General features: G+C 42.6%; 1 protein-coding gene across 1 annotated transcript in view; it reads right to left on the bottom strand.

Moving 5' to 3' along the window:
• ndufa10 (NADH:ubiquinone oxidoreductase subunit A10) overlaps positions 1-20,606 on the bottom strand; it is a 66,595-nt gene extending 45,989 nt beyond the window's left edge. The window contains exons 1-5 of the mRNA XM_043693102.1: positions 20,501-20,606; positions 18,998-19,166; positions 17,874-18,089; positions 11,209-11,295; positions 6,115-6,236 (exon numbers count right to left, since the gene is read on the bottom strand). Of these exons, the coding sequence (XP_043549037.1) occupies positions 6,115-6,236; positions 11,209-11,295; positions 17,874-18,089; positions 18,998-19,166; positions 20,501-20,566 (660 nt within the window). The 5' untranslated portion in view covers positions 20,567-20,606. The remainder of the gene's footprint in view (positions 1-6,114; positions 6,237-11,208; positions 11,296-17,873; positions 18,090-18,997; positions 19,167-20,500) is intronic.
• Positions 20,607-21,022: the final 416 nt, after the last annotated feature.

The following is a 21,022-nucleotide window of genomic DNA, read 5'->3' as shown; positions in this document are numbered from 1 at the left end:
TCCTCATTTCCCCTTCCCCCCCCTCATCCTAGCTTCTAACCTCCAGCAACTCGATCCCTGACCTGTCCGGACTTGTCCGACCTGCCCAGCTCCTTTTCCACCTATCCACTCCACCCTCTCCTCCCTGACCTATCACCTTCATCTCCTTCCCCACTCACCTATTGTACTCTATGCTACTCTATCCCCACCCCCACCCTCCTCTAGCTTATCTCTCCACGCTTCAGGCTCTCTGCCTTTATTCCTGCCAGAAACGTCGATTTTGCCTGTCCTCGGATGCTGCCTGAATTGCTGTGCTCTTCCAGCACCAATGATCCAGAATTAAGAATGTGCTCCCTAGTCTTGAAATGCACCATCTTAAGGAAAAGACAACTACCATTAACCCTATGTATACCTCATTATTTTATAAACTTCAATAAGGTCACCTCTTAACCTCTATGCTCCAGTGGACATAGCCATTGGAGCTTATCCAGCCTTTCTTTATAAAACTCAAACCTTCCACACCCAGCAACACCCTGGTAAATATCCTCTGAACCCTCTCCAGCTTGATAATATCCTTCTCATAATTGGGCGACCAGAAATGGACACAGTATTCCGGAAGAGGCTTCACCAATGCCCTGTACAACCTCAACTTAACATCCCAACTCTTATACTCAAAGGACTGAGCAATGAAGGCAAGTATCTTCAAATTGCCTTCTTTACCCAGCGTAAACATAGCCTTCTCACACAGCTTTGCAGCTTTCAGGGGATTCATTAGCTCAGGAAAAAGCCTGCATTCATAAAGCACCTTTTATCATGTTGAGGATATTTCAAGCACTTCAGGTGCATTTTTTCATTTGAAGAGTATTCACTGCAGTTTTGCAGCCAAAAACTGTGACCTCATCATGTACGGGAATGAGCCTGAAGTATCACCAAGATGAACCAACAATTGGACTAGCATCAGTTCAGAAACATATGTTGATCAGGACTGACAGCTCAAAAATGTTATGGAACCTTTCACATCTACTTGAATATGAGCATTGGTTTGACATGTGAAACCTAGTAATTCTAACAATACAGCAATGTACCGTCAGGTCGGTCATGATTTTATTACATGTTCAGCTGGTTTATATTCGCAGTCTCTAAATACAGTAGAACACTGGGCAAGCTGATATTTCCCAATGTTCCCTCCAAAGGCTGAAAACCAACACCTTTTTACCCAGAATGGTCACAGGTCAAAGTATTCCTAGATAGTTTTAGGAGGGTTTCTTCTCTGATGCACAGACAAGGAAGCTTCATCTCAATTTTTAAAAGCTCATTTTTGTATAAGCATAATCTTGCTTTAGTTCTGTTCCTTTGGACTGTGCCAATATCCTTCAGGGTGCTACGGTAGGGAGACAACAGTCTGCCCCACAGCTTTTGCCGATGCTGTTTCACCCAACCGTCAGCTGCTTAAAGAGCACAGATGAGTTCAACTCTCCAGATCATTTCTCTTCAGGGACATAGCTTGTCTCCACTGAATTGTCTAATGCAGAACTAAGACTGCAAAATAACAAAGGTAGGTGTATCATCAAGCACCAATCCACAGACGCGATGCTGTTAATCTCAACATTTTACCAACAGCTCTAGGAATGGAGGAATAATTACCATGCTAAAGCCATCAATACTCATTTAGGTGCCTACACTCAAGCTGTTGGATAGTGTATTATGTGCACTTGAAGCAACTAAATCAACCTGAAGAGTTATGACTTGCCTCAGGATAACATAAAATTCGGCTGGAATATCCTGAAACAAAATAATATAGAAATTATGCTAAAATATATTCACATCTCCCCGCTATTGAATTACACCACCATTTCGAAAGAATCTCACTGGCATGCATAGAGGTTACATAGAGTGTGAAACAAGTGAAAACCTGCATAAAACAGGAAGATATAAAATGTAGGGATATAGATGGTGACATCTTGAAAAATGTCCATATTACAGAGGAGGAAGTGCTTGAAACACATAAAAGTGGATAAATCCCCAGGACCTGATCAGGTGTACCCTAGAACTCTGTGGGAAGCTGGAGAAGTGATTGCTGGGCCTCTTGCTGAGATATTTGTATCCATCGATAGTCACAGGTGAGGTGACAGAAGATTGGAGGTTGGCTAACGAGGTGCTACTGGAGTGCCACAAGGATCGGTGCTGGGTCCACTACTTATTGTCATTAATATAAAAGATGTGGATATGAACATAAGAGGTATAGTCAGTATGTTTGCTGATGACACCAAAATTGGAGGTATAGTGGACAGTGAAGAAGGTTATCTCAGATTACAACGGAATCTTGATCAGGTGGACCAATGGGATGAGAAGTGGCAGATGGAGTTTAATTCAGATAAATGTGAGGTGCTGCATTTCGGGAAAGCAAATCTTAGCAGGACTAATACACTTAATGGTAAGGTCCCACGGAGTGTTGCTGAACAAAGAGACCTTGGAGTGCAGGTTCATAGCTGCTTGAAAGTTGAGTCGCAGATAGATAGGATAGTGAAGAAGGCGTTTGGTATGTTTTCCTTTATTGGTCAGTGTATTGAGTACAGGAGTTGGGAGATCATGTTGCAGCTGTACAGGACATTGGTTAGGCCACTGTTGGAATATTGCGTGCAATTCTGGTCTCCTTCCTGTAAGAGAGATGTTGTGAAACTTGAAAGGGTTCAGAAAAGATTTACAAGGATGTTGCCAGGGTTGGAGGATTTGAGCTATAGGGAGAGGCCGAATAGGCTGGGGCTGTTTTCCCTGGATTGTCAGAGGCTGAGGGGTGACCTTAAAGAGGTTTATAAAATCATAGGGGCATGGCTAGGGTAAATAGACAAAGTCTTTTCCCTGAGGTGGGGGAGTCCAGAACTAGAAGGCATAGGTTAAGGGTGAGCGGAGAAAGATATAAAAGAGACCTAAGGGGCAACTTTTTCACATATAAGATGGTATGCGTATGGAATGAGCTGCCAGAGGAAGTGGTGGAGGCTGGTACAATTGCAACATTTAAAAGGGTATATGAATAGGATGGGTTGGAGGGATATGGGCCAGGTGCTGGCAGGTGGCACTAGATTACGTTGAGATATCTGGTCGGCATGGACAAGTTGGACCGAAGGATCTGTTTCCATGCTGTCTATCTCTATGACTAAGTCATAAAAAATGTGAAATTGCACTATATTTTCTATAACTGTCGTGCATTAAGAGGGGCTAAACACCTGAAGCCAGGAAACTGCCATTTACATATACTGAAGCACAGCATGTTTCAGAAAGTGCAACAAGGGAACCTATAAAGGATTCTTTGTGAGATACAAAGACAAAATACTTTGTCTCCTAGAGAGGGAAACAAAATCACTGAACTATGGTTATCAGTCAAATTTTAGGTCATAAATTCACAGTTTGATCAGAGCTGGGCAAAATTCAAGAAACTTGAGAGAATTGCAGTGGGTAGAGCCGTGTTAAAAATCACAGGGCTTCGGTTGTGGTTTTGTGCAACTGGCATGAAAAGACCAAGGAAAGTCAGCAGTGTGTGTACTATGTCCAAAACTATAACCACCACAGGTGTTTTCAATAGTGATGAGAACAGCTTCAACAATGACTGAAGGACTTTTGTCAGTTCAATTTTATGATAACAGGCTTTGATAAAGAGTCATTTCAACTTCCAGAAGATTTCTGACCTTCAAACCATGATATTACTAAAAGGAGCACTCTGTGACTGAATTCTGTCCTCCTTTACTGTCATGGGAATCAGGTATATCTTTCTCCTTACCTATTATTTCTCACCCCTACAGAACACCTAAATTCCTTTAAGCAGCTCAACTTCATTGGAAATGCAATTTATAAATGTGTCTGCCTATGAAGAGTTTTGTGATGTGGAAAGGTGACGAGTGAAGTTGCACAAACATCAGTTATCACTACCTTAGCTTTGTATTGCTGCAGGAGATTGAAGCTCATTAGATGGCAAAGTAGAATTACAAAGAGCAAATCTCTGCATCCAGTTTAAGTCAGAAGGTAAATGGACTGGGAGTGGTCAGTGCCGAACTGGCTGACAGTACACCACACTCTCATTATGCAGTATTGAAATCCCTTATTTAGTAAACATGAAAATTCACCCCACGCTAAAAGAATAGTAAACTTCTTGCTGGTTAGTTTATGAACGGAAAAGTGCAATCAACAGAGAGATAAGAAGCAAAATAAATGTCCTGGCTAGATATTACGTAAATATTACAGAGAAAAAACAGAAAAAAGCCATTCTGCCCATTGATCTGGGCTTTCGAGGGAGTTTTAACATAAGTCTCCAGCAACTCTCCACCACATCACACCATCAGCATATTCATCCCTTCTTTTCTCCCTCAAGTACTTTGCTAACATCCTTTTAGATGTATCAATAAATACACAAATTTACATCTGACACTAAGTTAAATCTGTAGCCAATCAGTTGCATAAGTGAAGCTTCCCTCAGTGTTAAGGCAAGTTTTTCCACTGGAGCTATCAGAGAGATGACAAGCTCAATCCCGAAGATACCTATAACATGCTTAAACATCCCGAGGTGACAAAGCAGGAAAAGTGATACCCCAGCGCTTTCCAAATGTCAATCTAGCTATCCATGCTGTGGAAATGCTACGCTTCATTATGATGCCTGTATAATCAGGTAACTGCAAAGATGCTGTCAGTTTAGTCTTAAAGCAGGTAACCCTCTCAGCCTAAGGCTTCGACTGTGTTGAATATTTTCCAATCTCATGCACGAGGAGAAATCTACAGCTGCCAGCCACTTCACTGAGAATCTCACGTGATCAGGACTGGGGAGGAGATTATGCAAACAACCCATTGCCCCGTACACCTTGAAGACATACATCATGTGCTTTAACAGACAAACAATGGGACACAGTTTTTGCTCTTGATCTACAGTAGATGAGGCTGATGCAAGGAATCAAGAAATTACCAGCCCCAGTAACTTAAGAGTCATAGAGATGTACAATACATAAACAAACCCCATTGGTCCAATTTGTCGATGTCAACCAGATATCTTAAATTAATCTAGTCCCTTTTGCTGGCATTTGGCCCATGCCCATCCCTGTAAACCTTTCCTATTCATATACCCATCCACATGCCTTTTAAATGTTGTAATTGTACCAACCTCCACCACTTCCTCCAGCAGCTCATTCCATACATGGACCACCCACTAGTGAAAAAGTTGCCCCTTAGATCCCCTTTTAAATCTTTTCACCCTCACTCTAAAACTATGCCTGCTAGTTTTGGACTCACCCACCCCAGGGAAAAGACCTTGCCTATTTACCCTGTCCACTACTTCATGATTTTATAAACCTCTATAAGGTCACCCCTCAGCCTCCGACGCTCCAGGGAAAACAGCCCCAGCCTATTCAGCCTCTCCCTATAGCTCAAACCCTCCAAACCTGGCAACATCCTTGTAAATCTTTTCTGAACCCTTTCAAGTTTCACAACATCGTTCCTATAGCAGGGAAACCAGAATTGCAAACAGTATTCCAAAAATGGCCTAACCCATGTGCTGTAGAGCTGCAGCATGAAGGAAAGCATACCACATGCTCTCTTCACTATCCTATCTACCTGGGACACCACTTTCAAGGAGCTATGAACCTGTACTCCTCTCGGAACTATCAAACAGCAGCCCTGTGATACTAAGCAAAGCATCTCCAAATCCCTCCCCAAATTGTACATGAAGTTTAATAATTCATTAAAATACCAACACAGTTTAGCCAAGCATCGGGGCCGTGCGATCTTGTTCAGGTAATCGAATGCCGGATAATCAAGATTCCTCTGTAAATACTAAATACGCAATGAATGACCTGAGATAAATGCATGTGTAATACCCTGGTATTAGTATACAAAATAATGGAAACCATCGAGGCTAGTGCGTGTACAGAGTGAGCTACCAGAGGAAGTGGTTGAGGCGGGTACAATTACAACATTTAAAAGGCATCTGGATGGGTTCCTGAATAGGAAGGGTTGATGGGGATATGGGCCAAATGCTGGCAAATAGAACTAGATTAATTTAGGATTTCTGGTTGGCTCGATGAGTTTGACTGACGGGTCGGTTTCCATGCTGTACAGCTCTATGAAAACAAAAGGAGTTAAAAAGAAAGTCCTTACCTCACCATGCTGCTTCAATCGCTTTTGTATTTCCACAACAGGCACATCCAGGTAGATAACAAGGTGAGGGGGAAGAAACTCACAAATGCTATTTCCTTTGAGTTCATTGTAATGTTCAATACCTGAAAATAGAGGAGGACTTTACCACAGTGACTGAGTTACGATCTAACAAAGACTGTAGCTGCCGACTTAGGCTAACTGCCAGTTGGTAAGCAGCATCACTGAATAATTATTGGGTCATTGAGCTTCTTCCAGCTTCTGTGATCGTTCCTGGATCCTCAGTCAAACCTGTACGTTCCCAGGATTTCTCAAGAGTTTTAACCACTCAAAACCAGCCAAAGCAGCATTCTTTTGGGGTCAAACCTTCTTCGTCTTGCAGTAGACCATCTTAATCAGCTCTCCAGCACTACTCCTGTGTTCTAACTTTATGGAGCTCTACAAATGGCTCCTAGGACTTCTTCCGAACACCAAGGACACACAAGTTGGCTGTCAGCCACTTTCTCAGCAGCATTTGCCCTACAAAGAGCTGATTCTGCTGCTCTTCTCCATCTTAATTCTGGCTAATGACTAAAAACTGACAGTTCAGTAACTATTCTGAGTGACCCAATGATAACCTCACAACAAGCATGTGCTCTTTCTCTTTAGCTGTATTGGAACATAGGAGCATCAATGAGCTATTCAGCCCTGTGAACTTACGTCTTTCTAGGTCATAGCTACATATCTATCTCATACTATGTTTCCACATTGCACAGACATCCCTCAAAATCATGAATAACTTGAAATCTATCGATCTCTATCTTAAACATATGGAAGCACTGGCAACACGGTGGCTCAGTGGTTAGCACTGCCACCTCACAAAACAAGGGACCCAGGTTGGATGCCACCCTCAGGTGACTGTCGGCACATTCTCCCTGTGTCTCCGCGGGTCTCCTCCAGGTGTTCTAGTTTCCTCCCACAGTCCAACTATGCACAGGTTAGATGGATTGGTCATGCTAAATTGTCCACAGTCTCCAGGGATGTGCAGGATTTGTGGGTAAATATGGGAATAGGGTAGGGAGCTGGGTCTGAGGGGGGATCCTCTTTGGAGGTTTCGTGCAGACTTGATGGGCTGAATGCAGGGATTCTATAATTTTAGTGTATACGATTGAGCAATTTGCAAGCTAAATTTTTCATGATTAGATCAATCTATTATCTTTCAATGCTGTGGCAGGTTCACATGTAACTTTGAATGAAAAAACACAGTAACGTTCTTTTCAATAAGTTTATTGTTACAGTATGCCTTTCCCTTTTGAGACTTCCAAATACTTGTAATGCCTCTAAAGGTTTTAATCAAAACATAATTGTGGTTTTCATGACACATTTCGAATTGGTAAAACTGGAATGAATCTCTTCATACTGTGCTTATGTATTCTGTGTTGGTTCAAGTGACCATCAACTGATTCAACTTGATCTAATATATTTTTGATCCCAGTATCAAAGGGATTATATTCCACATAAATCAAACTGCACCAACATATTTGTTCTGGGTTATGCATTTGCCCAGAAAGATCTCCAGTGGTATACCTTACATTGTTGAAACTGTTACTTGCCAGGATAAACAAACTGAATAGGCCTGCTTGAACACTGTTTATTTAATCTTAACTGAATTTAACCTGATTTGAGCCTACATCAGACAAGTTACTGAATTGTGCATTGTTGCAATGTGGATGAGGCCATTCAGGTTGGCAGTATCTGCATCAGCTCCCAGAATGAGCAGTCCACCTGGAGTCTTTTACCCACTTCTACCTGTAACCCTACATCTCCTTCCTTTCCAGTTAACATAAAACAGTACATCATTGGATCAGGCCCTTTGGCCCAGTGTGCCTGTGCCAACCGTGATTCTATTCAAAACTAATCCCCTGTGCCTGTCCCCTGGTCCATATCCCTCTGTTGTCTGCCCATTCGTGTGTCTGTCCAAATGACAATTACATTTTGCTATCATATCTGCTTCTACCACCTCAGCAGCAGTACATTCCAGGCACCTAATGCCCCTGGAAAAAACTTCCCTTGCTCACCTCACTGTAAACCTTCCCCCTCACCTTAAACCTACGCCCTCTAGTATTTGACATTTCTACCTTTCTCTGATGATTCACCTTAACAATGTCCCACATAATTTTATGTACTTCTATTAGATCACCCCTCAACGTCCAACACTCTAGCGAAAACAATCCAGGTTTGTCCAACCTCTTCTAAAAGCTAATGCATTAATTCTGCATCCTCTCCAAAGGTTCCACATCCTTTGTATAGTGTGGCAATCAAAACTGTGCATAATATCCCAAATGTGGCCTGACTAAAGTCTTATACAATTGCAACATTACTTGCCAACTTTTATACTCAGTGCCCCGAATAATAAAGGTAAGCATGTTACATGCCTTCTTCACCACTTCAGTCATGGAAAATAAGGGGTTATTTTATGTGGAGGGAGACTGGGTCGGGGGGGATGCTCTTCAGAGGGTCAGTGCGGACTCGATGGGCCGAATAGAATTCCTACAGTGCAGAAGGAAGCTATGATTGACTGAGCTTCCACAGCCCTCTCAAACAGCAACCTCCAAAGAGTCACCACCCTCCAAGCGAAAAGACTCCTCCCAATCAGAGTCCAAGATTGCTTGCCTTTTATTCTGAGACCGTCCCACTGGTTCTAGTCTCGATTGCAAGGGGAAACATTCTATCTGCATCTCCTGTCTAACCCTTTAAGGATTTTGCAAGTTTCTACGAAATCATGTCTTATTCTTCTGAACCACAGAGAACATAAGCCCAGTCTCCTCAATGTTTCCTCAAGAGATAGTCCTACCATCCCACGAATCTGTTTGAATGTAGCTATCACTGCAACATATGCTCCCTGTATACTTCTCCACAGCTGCCAGCTGATAGCATGCACACAAGAAATAGGTCCAAAAAAATTTCATCACAGTATTTAGTGCAGTAATTAGGCAAAGACCTTCTTCAGGCTTAGATACACCATTGTAACAACTTGACATTTAATTGATGATTGAAAGGAATTACAGAGGAACTACGATTATCCGAAGGACATAGGCGAGCAGTATTTTGCTCAGTTAACCTAATGTCGGATAATCAATGCCAGATAACATAGTTAGCCACGCGTCGGGACCTTGAGATCTTGTTTGGATAATCCAGAGTTCAGTTTATCAAATGGCAGATAATCAAGGTTCCTCTGTATTGGGAAGAAGGAAAACGCTATCCATTCACTGGATCAATGCACTATTTGCTGTGTTAATCTTTAGGTATCCATTTCTATGTCCCTAAATTCCTTTTCATATACAAAACATATATACACAAAATAGTAACTTCAATAATGTACTCTAACTAAGGATCAATGCAGTTTTGGAATTAAAGGTAGCTACGTGGATTAGGGAATGGTTTGAAGTCCCACAAGGTGTGTTGCTGGGGACCCTGTTGGTCACCCATTGAAACAAATAATCACGGCTTGGGAAGCAGAACAATTTTAGAAGTTGCAGATGACACTAAATTCGGAGAAGTAATTCACACAGACGAGAACTAAACTCGAAAAATAAACAGGAAGACACCAACAAACTGGGAGAACAGACTTTTAATTGGCAAATGAATTCAGCATAGGTCACTGCAAGTAACTACATTTTATTCAAAGAATGAGAAAGTCAGAAACTCCTTGGAAAGTTTGTGATGAAATTAAGAGGAGGAATCTGGGAACGCAGGCACATTATTTATTGAAAATAGCAATGCATGCCAGCTACATGCTCATGATGGAGGTAGCTGCCACCATCTTCTTTAAATGTAGAAAACTATAGGGGCTGCTTAGTCTAGGATGGTACAGGAGAATCACTTTCTTGTCAATTTAGAAAAGCCTTCACTGGGGAACAAGATATAGTTTATTGCATGTCAGCAACTAGTTATAAGTTACACAGATATGGTAGACATTGCTACAGGGACTTGGAAGCAGCCCAAAGTAGACCTCAATCCTTTGAGATCCTCAGCTTTCTACCTACAGGTCCACATGACATCTGTATAATGGGTAGTGCTTACAGCTTTCCTCAGTGTTAAACCCTTCAGAACCATCTACAACAATTATTAAAGTCATCAAAAACAAAACCAAACACTGCAGATCACTTCTGGAGGATTAGAATTGAACAGAAATCATGTTAAACCTGCGTTGAACCTTGGTTAGATAAGATTTGGGAGTATTGTAAACACTTCTAGTCACCTTATTATGCAAAACTATGGGACATTGGAGAAGATGTACTCAAAACAGGATTACAAGAATGATACCAGAAGAGAGAGGGTATAAATGTCAGGAAAACGTGAACAGGTTAGTGCTCTTACATCTTAAGATCATGGAATAATTTGGCAGGGTAGACAGAACCACGTATAACAGTTATTAAAGCCATCAAAAAGCAAAACAAAACTTTGCAGTTTACTTCTGGAGGTTTAGAATTGAACAGAAATTGTGTTAAACCTGCACTGGAGTGGGGTCCAAAACTTTGGGCCATATACCTAAGATAATCATTACACAATCAATCAAACTAAAAACAAATTCAGGAGATTTTTATTTACCCCTGGGAATGGCAAGAACCTTAGAACTCAATAATAACAGATAAATGTGGAGATGCATTTAAGCAAAAGTTAGATAAGCATAAGAGAGAGAAAATAAACAAGAACACATTAATAGGATTCAATGAAGAACTGTAGGAAGAGGCTTGTGTGGTGCATGAGCAACACCATTGATTGAATGAGCTGAAAAGTCACTTTCTGTGCTCTAAACAATTTGTATTGCACTGAAAAGAAAGTATAACCTGCTTCTAGTCAATTTTGTATTTGACTCAGCCATTCCACAATTGTAAAAGATAGGTCTCAGCACTTTGCAGTAATTAAGAAACCTATTAACACAGACTCTCAAATAAAGAGTAGCAAGTTGGGCAACACTGCAAGTACCACTGAAAACCCAACAGGGAGTCAGGACAATAAAAATGTCAAGCCACATCCAGCTCAAATAAATTTTTCTCAGCAGTTGGAGAATGCAAACTGTGCATAACAGTGTTGTGGCAAAATGGTATAACTTACACTGCTTCTGGATATAGTCTTGTTTGTACATCGCTTCGAGAAAAACATAATCACTGTAGGCCGACCGCTCCAAAATAACACCTTGCCCTAAAGGTGCAAACACAAACAGATTAAAATGCAAAGTCCATTGAAAATGCTTATCCTGTTAATTGGTTATATGGTAAAAAAGCAGTCAGAATCCTTCAAATTTGCAGCTTCTACTTGGAAAATGTATGTCCCTTATCATTATTATGACCCCAATCCTTACATTTGTTATCAAAATGGCATCAACCCTTGGTAGCGATTCATAATATACATCAACTTTAATCACGAAAAGCTGAATTTAAACTCCTTTACTGGCGAAATGAGTTTATCTAGCGAGTCCTTGAGTTGTCAAGTTGAGTTGTTGTCTGGCTTCAAACGTGGGCACCATTTCTTGTCTCAGTGTCATGGGATTTGAGGGGACACAAATCACCAAATTTCCTGTGGCAATCGCAACCCATTCAACACCTAATCTAATCTAATCTAATAGCTGACTCCATACGTGGAAAAAGGTTCTCATGGTCAACCCTATCTAAACCCCTAATCATCTTGTACACCTCTATCAAGTCACCCCTAAACCTTCTTTTCTCCAATGAAAACAGCCCCAAGTGCCTCAGCCTTTCCTCATACGATCTTCCTACCATACCAGGCAACATCCTGGTAAACCTCCTCTGCACCCGTTCCAGTGCCTCCACATCCTTCCTATAGTATGGCGACCAAAACTGCACACAATACTCCAGATGCGGCCGCACCAGAGTCTTATACAACTGCAACATGACCTCAGGACTCCAGAACTCAATTCCTCTACCAATAAAAGCCAGTACGCCATATGCCTTCTTCACCCACATCTACCACTTTACCCTCATCTACCTCCTTAGTCACCTTCTCAAAGAATTCAATAAGGTTTGTGAGGCACGACCTGCCCTTCACAAAACCATGCTGACTATCCTTGATCACATTATTCCTATCCAGATGTTCATAAATCCTGTCCCTTACAATTCTCTCTAAGACTTTGCCCACAACAGAAGTGAGACTCACCGGCCTATAGTTACTAGGGTTATCCCTACTCCCCTTCTTGAACAAGGGAACCACATTTGCTATCCTCCAGTCTTCTGGCACTATTCCTGTAGACAACAACGACATAAAAATCAAAGCCAATGGCTCTGCAATCTCCTCCCTTGCTTTCCAGAGAATCCTAGGATAAACGCTATCAGGCCCAGGGGACTTATCTATTTTCACCCTTTCCAGAATTTCCAACACCTCTTCCCTACATACCTCAAAGCCGTCCATTCTAAATTAATTGTGACTCAATATTCACATCGGCAACAATGTCCTGTTCCTGAGTGAATACTGACGAAAAGTATTCATTCAGTGTCTCCCCAATCTCTTCAGCCTCCACATGCAACTTCCCACTATTATCCTTGACTGGACCTATTCCTACCCTAATCATTCTTTTATTCCTGACATACCTATAGAAAGCCTTAGGGTTTTCCCTAATCCTACCAACTAAGGACTTTTCATGTCCCCTCCTTGCTGCTCTTAGTTCTAAGAGGTCATATGCATGACCTCATCCACAAATGATGAATAACATCACTGAACTGGCAGCAAGCAGAAATCACAGAAACACATCTCAAGAAGGGTCAATACTTTGCACGAAAATAGTGAAAATGTCCCAATTTATACTGCCAAGTATATTTAACTATATGTAAACATATAAACTTCAACATGAAATAAAAGTCACCACACTTACACTAATATTTGTTTGGAAATTTAACTGTGTACAGAAATGGTGGCAACATTAGGTTCAAGAAATATTCTTGGCACCAATACTCCCAGTTGGCAGTAACAAGTATGGAACATAAAAAAATGGAGACCCATTCATCCCCTCTGGTTTGTTCTACCATTCACTGCATTCATGGTTTGTATATCAATACAATCCAATAGTATTAGCTCTTTATGTTTGTCTACCCTAGACTAGCCTAAAAAAAGTTTTGAAGTTGCCTATACTGTGCCTTATGGGAGAGTATTCCACACATCGACCAGCCTTTGTGGAAAGAAGAGTTCACAAACTTCACTTTTGAAAGGCTTGGTCGACTTTGTAAGGTCTCCTTGCCAAAGACTCTGTCATGAGCAGAAAAGTTTTCTAACTAGCCTATCAATTCCTTACAAAATCCTAAGAACCTGAAATAGCTCTGCTTGCAATCAAAACCCAGGAAAAACAAGCTAATACATCTAATCACTTGTCAATCTAAGTCTTGGTGCCCAGGGAAATCAGTACTATACCTCATCTAAGGTAACACACTTTCCCCAAAACTGCTCTAAATGTGATCCAACTAGGGCTTCATTTTGATGCAGTGAATGTTTCTCCTCTTTACAATTTAAGGTATAAATGGGGCTAAGTTAGCTCAGTTGGCTGCAAGGCTGGTTTGCAATGCAGAGTCGCGTCAACAGCAAATATTCAAATCCTGAACAAATTTAATGAATAGTCAACGTCACAATAACAATCCCTGGAGAACTCCATAAATCTCTCTCTGCCAATATGAGTGCATAATCCCTTCACTTTGTCATTGACTGCATGCCCAATCTATAAAGCAGGTTACTCACTTATCTTCAATTTTATGATCTTTGTTTTGAGCTAACAGTCACTTATTCTGAATCTTATGAAATGACCTCTGAAATTCCATAGTAATGAATATTTACTGATGTGTAGGTTTGCTCTCTGAGCTGGAAGGTCCAGAGGTCCACTGAAGATGTTACCTAGTGGGGTGATGAAACGTCTGAAAACAAACCATCCAGCTCAACAAGCAAATCTACATCCAGAACCTCAACCTGAGCTACAAATCTTGTCAAAACTCGCTAATATTTACTGACATTACCCTGTCTACTGTGTTATGATAATACTGAGCAACTCAGATTTTACAGTGAAAAATCTGTCTTGGGGATTATTTTTGCAGTTTGGTTACCACGGTGTTTCACACAGGACATCTTCACAAGAAGCTGCCATTGCACTTTTAACTAAAGAACAATAGGTTTATGAAGCACAAAAGGAAAGGGGAAAAAAAGTAAAGATTTTGTCATCGGGAGAAAAAAAATTGACTTCTTTATCTCAGCAAGATCTTTTAGAGACACTCAACAAATTACTGTCTTCACTCTTTCCTATCCACTCTTTCCTATTCCTATCCATCACTTATGGTTCTCTCTGCCTCTGCCTGAGACACACAGGCAGTTGAAATCACTGACTTTTCTCATAGAACTCTATCAGGACGTTTTTTTTCCCCAATTACTTTGACTATTTTCAGGCTGCAGAACAGCACAACTCCTGGTACGCATGCTTTCTTCTAAGTTTAACCTGCTTCGAGCCTCTTCCTCTAGGTCATAAATACTGAACTTTGTAAACATTTGGCAATTATTTCATCAGGTAAGTGGCCTCATCATTTAGCTTCAGTCACATGATTTCTTAGAAATTCTGTTTCAACCTATTGCTAAAAAAAAACTCCTAACACTTAAGTGAAAACAAGACACCTTTATAGAACTGAAAACCAAAAAAATATTCCCACTACTTTACAATTCAAGTTCCCAAATAATTATAGACCTCGCACAACTTCTTTGGTTACTTCCTCAGAAATTTAAATTAGGTTCACTAGACATGAGCTCTTCTTCACAAATGCTTCTTGCTCTTTGTTTTCTCTCATTTAATGTGCTCAGTTACTGACTTTATGTAGATTTTGAGAACTCTCCCCCAAATAATGTGACAAATAGACCTATAATTTAATGGTTTTGCTCTCTCTCACCTTCCTTAAATGATGGGCTTACATTTCCAAACCATAACGGATAATCCTGGAGTCAAAAAACTTTGGAATATTATGATAAAGTACCTTTAGTCTTCTCACCTACTTCTTGTGAGCGATCAGCTGCTGAGTTGACAGACTTCAGTGTCATTCTGTTTAAAGGCCCACTTTGATGTAGTGGGACTTCATCCCAGTTATAATAAAAACAGTTCTCTAATCTTCACCGTTCATCTCCCCACAGTCTCACACAATGAGCAACTCAAGCCCATAAATAGCGCTATGCCACTCCATGACCTCTGATTCTCCATGATAGCCATACAGCATTCCCAAGCCCACTGGCCCACGATATATTGAATATAATAAATGAATTCCATAACAAGAGTAAAATATTCTTCAAAACTAAACATTCATAACTTTCCACTAATTTTAATGGTAAGTCCTTGCACTTAAAAAGCAATACAAGTGTCATAGAGTCATAGAGATGTACAGCATGGAAACAGACCCTTCGGTCCAACCCGTCCATGCCGACCAGATATTCCAACCCAATCTAGTCCTACTTGCCAGCACCCGGCTCATATCCCTCCAAACCCTTCCTATTCATAAACCCATCCAAATGCCTTTTAAATGTTGCAATTGTACCAGTCTGCACCACATCCTCTGGCAACTCATTCCATACACGTACCACCCTCTGCGTGAAAACATTGCCCCTGAGGTCTCTTTTATATCTTTTCCCTCTCACCCTAAACCTATGCCCTCTAGTTCTGGACTCCCCAACACCAGGGAAAAGACTTTGCCTACTTACCCTATCCATGCCCCTTATAATTTTGTAAACCTCTATAAGGTCACCCCTCAGCCTCTGATGCTCCAGGGAAAACAAACCCAGCCTGTTTAGCCTCTCCCTGTAGCTCAGATCCTCCAACCCTGGCAACATCCTTGTAAACCTTTTCTGAACACTTTCAAGTTTCACAACATCTTCCCGATAGGAAGGAGACCAGAATTGCATTCAATATTCCAACAGTGGCCTAACCAATGTCCTGTACAGCTGCAAGCTGAAACTTTATTGCTGGAACAGCACAGCAGGTCAGGCAGCATCTAGGGAACAGAAGATTCGACGTTTCGGGCACATGCCCTTCTTCAGGAATGAGCAGAGAGTGTTCAGCAGGAGAAGATAAAAGGTAGGGAGGAGGGTCTCCTGCTGAACACTCTCTGCTCATTCCTGAAGAAGGGCATGTGCCCGAAACGTCGAATCTTCTGTTCCCTAGATGCTGCCTGACCTGCTGTGCTGTAGTGACGGCGGATGATGCGCTGTACATGGAGATTGGTGGGGTGGTAGGTGAGGACCAGTGGGGTTCTGTCCTGGTGGCGGTTGGAGGGGCGGGGCTCAAGGGCGGAGGAGCGGGGAGTGGAGGAGATGCGGTGGAGGGCATCGTCGATCACGTCGTGGGGGAAATTGCGGTCCTTGAAGAAGGAGGTCGTCTGTGTTGTGCGTATTTTGAACTGGTCCTCCTGGGAGCAGATGCGGCTGAGACGAAGGAATTGGGAGAATGGGATGGCGTTTTTACAGGGGGCGGGGTGGGAGGAGGTGTAGTCCAGGTAGCTGTGGGAGTCGGTCGGTTTGTAGTAGATGTCCGTGTTGATTGAGTCGGTCGGTTTGTAGTAGATGTCCGTGTTGATTCGGTCGGTCGGTTTGTAGTAGATGTCCGTGTTGATTCGGTCGGTCGGTTTGTAGTAGATGTCCGTGTTGATTCGGTCGGTCGGTTTGTAGTAGATGTCCGTGTTGATTCGGTCGGTCGGTTTGTAGTAGATGTCCGTGTTGATTCGGTCGGTCGGTTTGTAGTAGATGTCCGTGTTGATTCGGTCGGTCGGTTTGTAGTAGATGTCCGTGTTGATTCGGTCGGTCGGTTTGTAGTAGATGTCCGTGTTGATTCGGTCGGTCGGTTTGTAGTAGATGTCCGTGTTGATTCGGTCGGTCGGTTTGTAGTAGATGTCCGTGTTGATTCGGTCGGTCGGTTTGTAGTAGATGTCCGTGTTGATTCGGTCGGTCGGTTTGTAGTAGATGTCCGTGTTGATTCGGTCAGTAGATGTCCGTGTTGATTCGGTCAGTAGATGTCCGTGTATGTCCGTGTTGATTCGGTCAGTAGATGTCCGTGTTGATTCGGTCCTGTACAGCTGCAACATGACCTCCCAACTCCTGTACTCAGTACACTGACCAATAAATGAAAGCATACCAAACGCCTTCTTCACTATCCTATCTACCTGCGACTCCACTTTCAAGGAGCTATGAACCTGCACTCCAAGGTCTCTTTGTTCAGCAACACTCCCTAGGACCTTACCATTAAGTGTATCAATGGCAAAAACTGGAGCACCTGAAACCTGTTATGTAAATGAATATTGTAAATTACCTGGGGCTTGGGTGATTGACCACACTAATGAATTTCTGGGCTCTCAACCAAGATTCACTATGCAGTCTTGGCTGAGATCTCACAAACCTACAATGGAGCAGGCCAGGTCTAAAATGCTGGGTATGGCCTCAAGACCTGAACCAAGCTTCATCCAAAAAGAAAAGGTACTGAAAACTGGAAAGATTTGGGATAGAGTCAGGATTCCAGACGCTGGAGTGACTCACTAATTTTAAAAGACTCCCTGGTCCTTCTACCTTGATAGAAATCCAGGCTCAACTCTTGAAAGGTAAAACTCTGAATATCTTATGAGAATACCCTTCAGTATCAGTAGCCAGAAAGAAATGAATTTACAATTGCTCCTTCTTAACAGAAAATAAACTGCCACACCAGAATACTTAGATCTGCACTGCTGGCTTTTGTACGAAAAATGAATAATTTGTTTTCAATTCCACACCTGTTTGAAGAAGGTGCTCCAGAGCATCAGAGTACTGCAGGGTGCGAAGGTGATACAGCCAACTCTGCAACCGATAGGAATTTCCATCTGGAGATTTGGGGTCAGTATAAAACTTCTCCACACTGCAGTTACCATTGAATGCAGAATTTAACTTCTTGCCGTCACCTGTCTTCCAGTCCCAGTAATGAATATCAACCTCAGGGATATACAACATGTCTGAAGAAAGCAAAAAGTGTTCAAAAAAGACAAATACTTGCAGTCATTTAGCATATTTTACATCTTTGTGACATCTAAAGCATTTCACGGTAAAGAAACTACTTCACAAATAATCTTTATAATTACAGAAAATTGCATTGTATAAAATAGCTTTACTGTGAACTAATAATGTTGTAAAATAAAGAAAACTATGCAAGACATTAGTCAAGACCACAGCTGAAATACCGTGAACACTTTTAGGCCCTTTATCAAAGGCAAGATATACTGGCACTGGAGGCAATCCAGAGAGGGCTCACAAAGAGCCCTGAAGAAGGGCTTATGCCCGAAACGTCGATTCTCCTGTTCCTTGGATGCTGCCTGACCTGCTGCGCTTTTCCAGCAACACATTTTCAGTTCTGATCTCCAGCATCTGCAGTCCTCACTTTCTCCTCACAAAGATTGCTTTGTTTTAACTTATGAGATTTTATGATTCTGGTTCTTTCAATTAAATCACTGTGATTTCTGAATTTCTCATTAAATGTTAACAGTCCCTACTATGATTGTAGCACATCACAGAAAATTTAGAAGTTTTAGTCAAGTTCCTGTTTAGGAAGAGAGCAGCAAAATAATTTTCAAACCAAATTACCTGGAGCAAATGCAGTCAATGGTGCCTATTGCCCTCAAAAACAGCAGGGCCAGCTTGAGTGCACTTATAGTGCTGGGATATGTTTCAGTTTATTTGTGATCATTCAAAGTTTCCAGGAGATTACATTTCGAGAGATTATAAGCAATATGTTTCAGCATTTATTATCCAACTACACAACAACTAACATCAACTTCACTATATCTATAACTTAAATGGTGCAACAAATAATATAGAGCTATTTAACATTTACTGAGAAAAGAATAAAGCAATCTCAGCATTTTACCTAGTTTCTCAGCCAAACTTTTCGCTAAGGCACCTTTTCCAGAAGCAAGGTTTCCATCAATGGTGATGATTTTACTGTTGTCCTTGAACTTTCGCATTGTTCTTTCACCCAACATGTAGGCCAACCAGCCATACCTCAGCTCTCTGTGGGACGTTGTGTGGATTCGAGCCTGGAACCCAAAGCAGAAATACACAGATTGAGAGCGATGCGGGTAATCACATCACCCTTAACTTCACACAGCTTTTATCAACTAGTTCTCAGTGATTATAAATAGCTGGATTGGATTTCTCCTGCTCGGTTGTGGCCAGGACAAACCTGAGCAATCTTTCACACTACCAACTAAATAGCAGTGTTGTCACTGCACTGGAATAGTTATAGCTTGGGCTATAGGTCTAGCTTGTTCAGGAGCACAAGTCTTCAATACTATTGCAGGAATACTGTCAGCATCCACCACCTTTTCAGTACCAAAACCTTCAGCTCTTTCTTGATATCATGTGACACGAATCAAATTGGTCAAAACCTGACGTCTCTGATGCAGAGGATCTCTTGACAATGCTGAGATGTGTCATCCACTCAGCAACACTGGCTGAAAATGAGATTCAAGTACTTATCTTTGCACTGAAAATGGGTAGGCTCCCCCAAAGAGGAGGATGTGGACATTTGTGAAGCCTCTTCCTCCTCCTTCCCCAATTAACTCATGAATTGCCCACTGCCATTCACAACCGGATGCAGCAGGACCATGCAGCGCAGATCTGACCCGTCAGTTGGTTGTGGGACTGCCCGGCTCTGTCACCTGTTGTCACTTGGCAAAGTTAAGAATCGCATGACACCAGGTTGTAGTCCAACAGGTTTAGTACAAGCTTTCAGCACCCTGCTCCTTTATCAGGGAGCGACCTGATTTTTTAACTTTGTCCACCCCAGTCCAACACTGGCACCTGTCACTTGGCAAAGCTTGAGCCCTCAGGTTGAGACAGGTCTGGTGCTGCTCTTGGCATCAAGGTCAGAGTGGTGCTGTAAAAGCACAGCAGGTCAGGCAGCAACCAAGGAGCAGGAGAATCGACGTTTCGGGCAAAAGCCCTTCCTGCTGTGCTTTTACAGCACCACTCTAATCTAGGCTCTGATCTCCAGCGTCTGCAGTCCTCACTTTTGCCGAGCTGCTCTTGGCGTGCCCTCCTCCCTGGGAGCCTTCTCGGGTTTTGAGGGTCTGGGTTACAGCTGGTAATGCAACACAGTGACTCCTGGGTCTCCCAGCTGAAAAAAAACAACAACCCTGACATCGATAGATTCTACTTGGTGCCCTAACCCGTGAGCCGGTTTTTATTTTAGTGTTTTTCCCCCTAAATTCTTTTCTTTAACGCCTCGTTGTGTGTTCTGTGTCCCTTCCCCGGTGACCTCCACCTGCCCCTGACACTTCCCTGATCAATCAATCTCTCTCTCTTCCCCCTGTTCCGAGTCTTCACTCTCCCCTCTCCCTCCCACTACGGGGGCCCTGACCGCACTGACCCCGCGTTGAAGGGACTCTCGGACTCCCCGAGCCGCCACCGTCGCCAACAGCCTCCGCGCCGCCATCTTGTCCGGCCGTTGGCTGTCGCTGGGGGGGGGGGGTCCTTCCTCACTCGGTGACGCAGAGGCGTCCTGCGCGGTGCCTGCTCGCAGCACAACCAACAACAAACAGCCCCCACAGTGTCCTCACTGGTACCCTACCTCCACCCACTGCTGAGTGCCCCTCCCCTGCCCCAGCCCCAGCAACCTGACCCGCCCCTTCAAGATCTCTCAAATCTCTTTACATTTCCAGTCCCCCAACAACTCACCCCAAAATTTGTCACCCCACGACCCCCTGAGGAGGTTGTCTTGCCCTGGTTGGTGGTGTCGGGTTTAATCAGTGTTGTTGGAGCTGGCCCCACTGCTACGTTAACACCCCTCAAGCACCTTAGCAACTCCCCTGCACCCTCAACACAACCAAATCTCTTCAATCTCCTTTCCCATGACACTCCCAACCCCATACTATGTCCTGTCGCCAGTGTC

Source organism: Chiloscyllium plagiosum, chromosome 7, assembly GCF_004010195.1.
Source record: "Chiloscyllium plagiosum isolate BGI_BamShark_2017 chromosome 7, ASM401019v2, whole genome shotgun sequence".
Taxonomy (NCBI): Eukaryota; Metazoa; Chordata; class Chondrichthyes; order Orectolobiformes; family Hemiscylliidae; genus Chiloscyllium; species Chiloscyllium plagiosum.
Note: the sequence above shows the minus strand (reverse complement) of the source record. Positions and strands in the feature narration are given on the sequence as shown.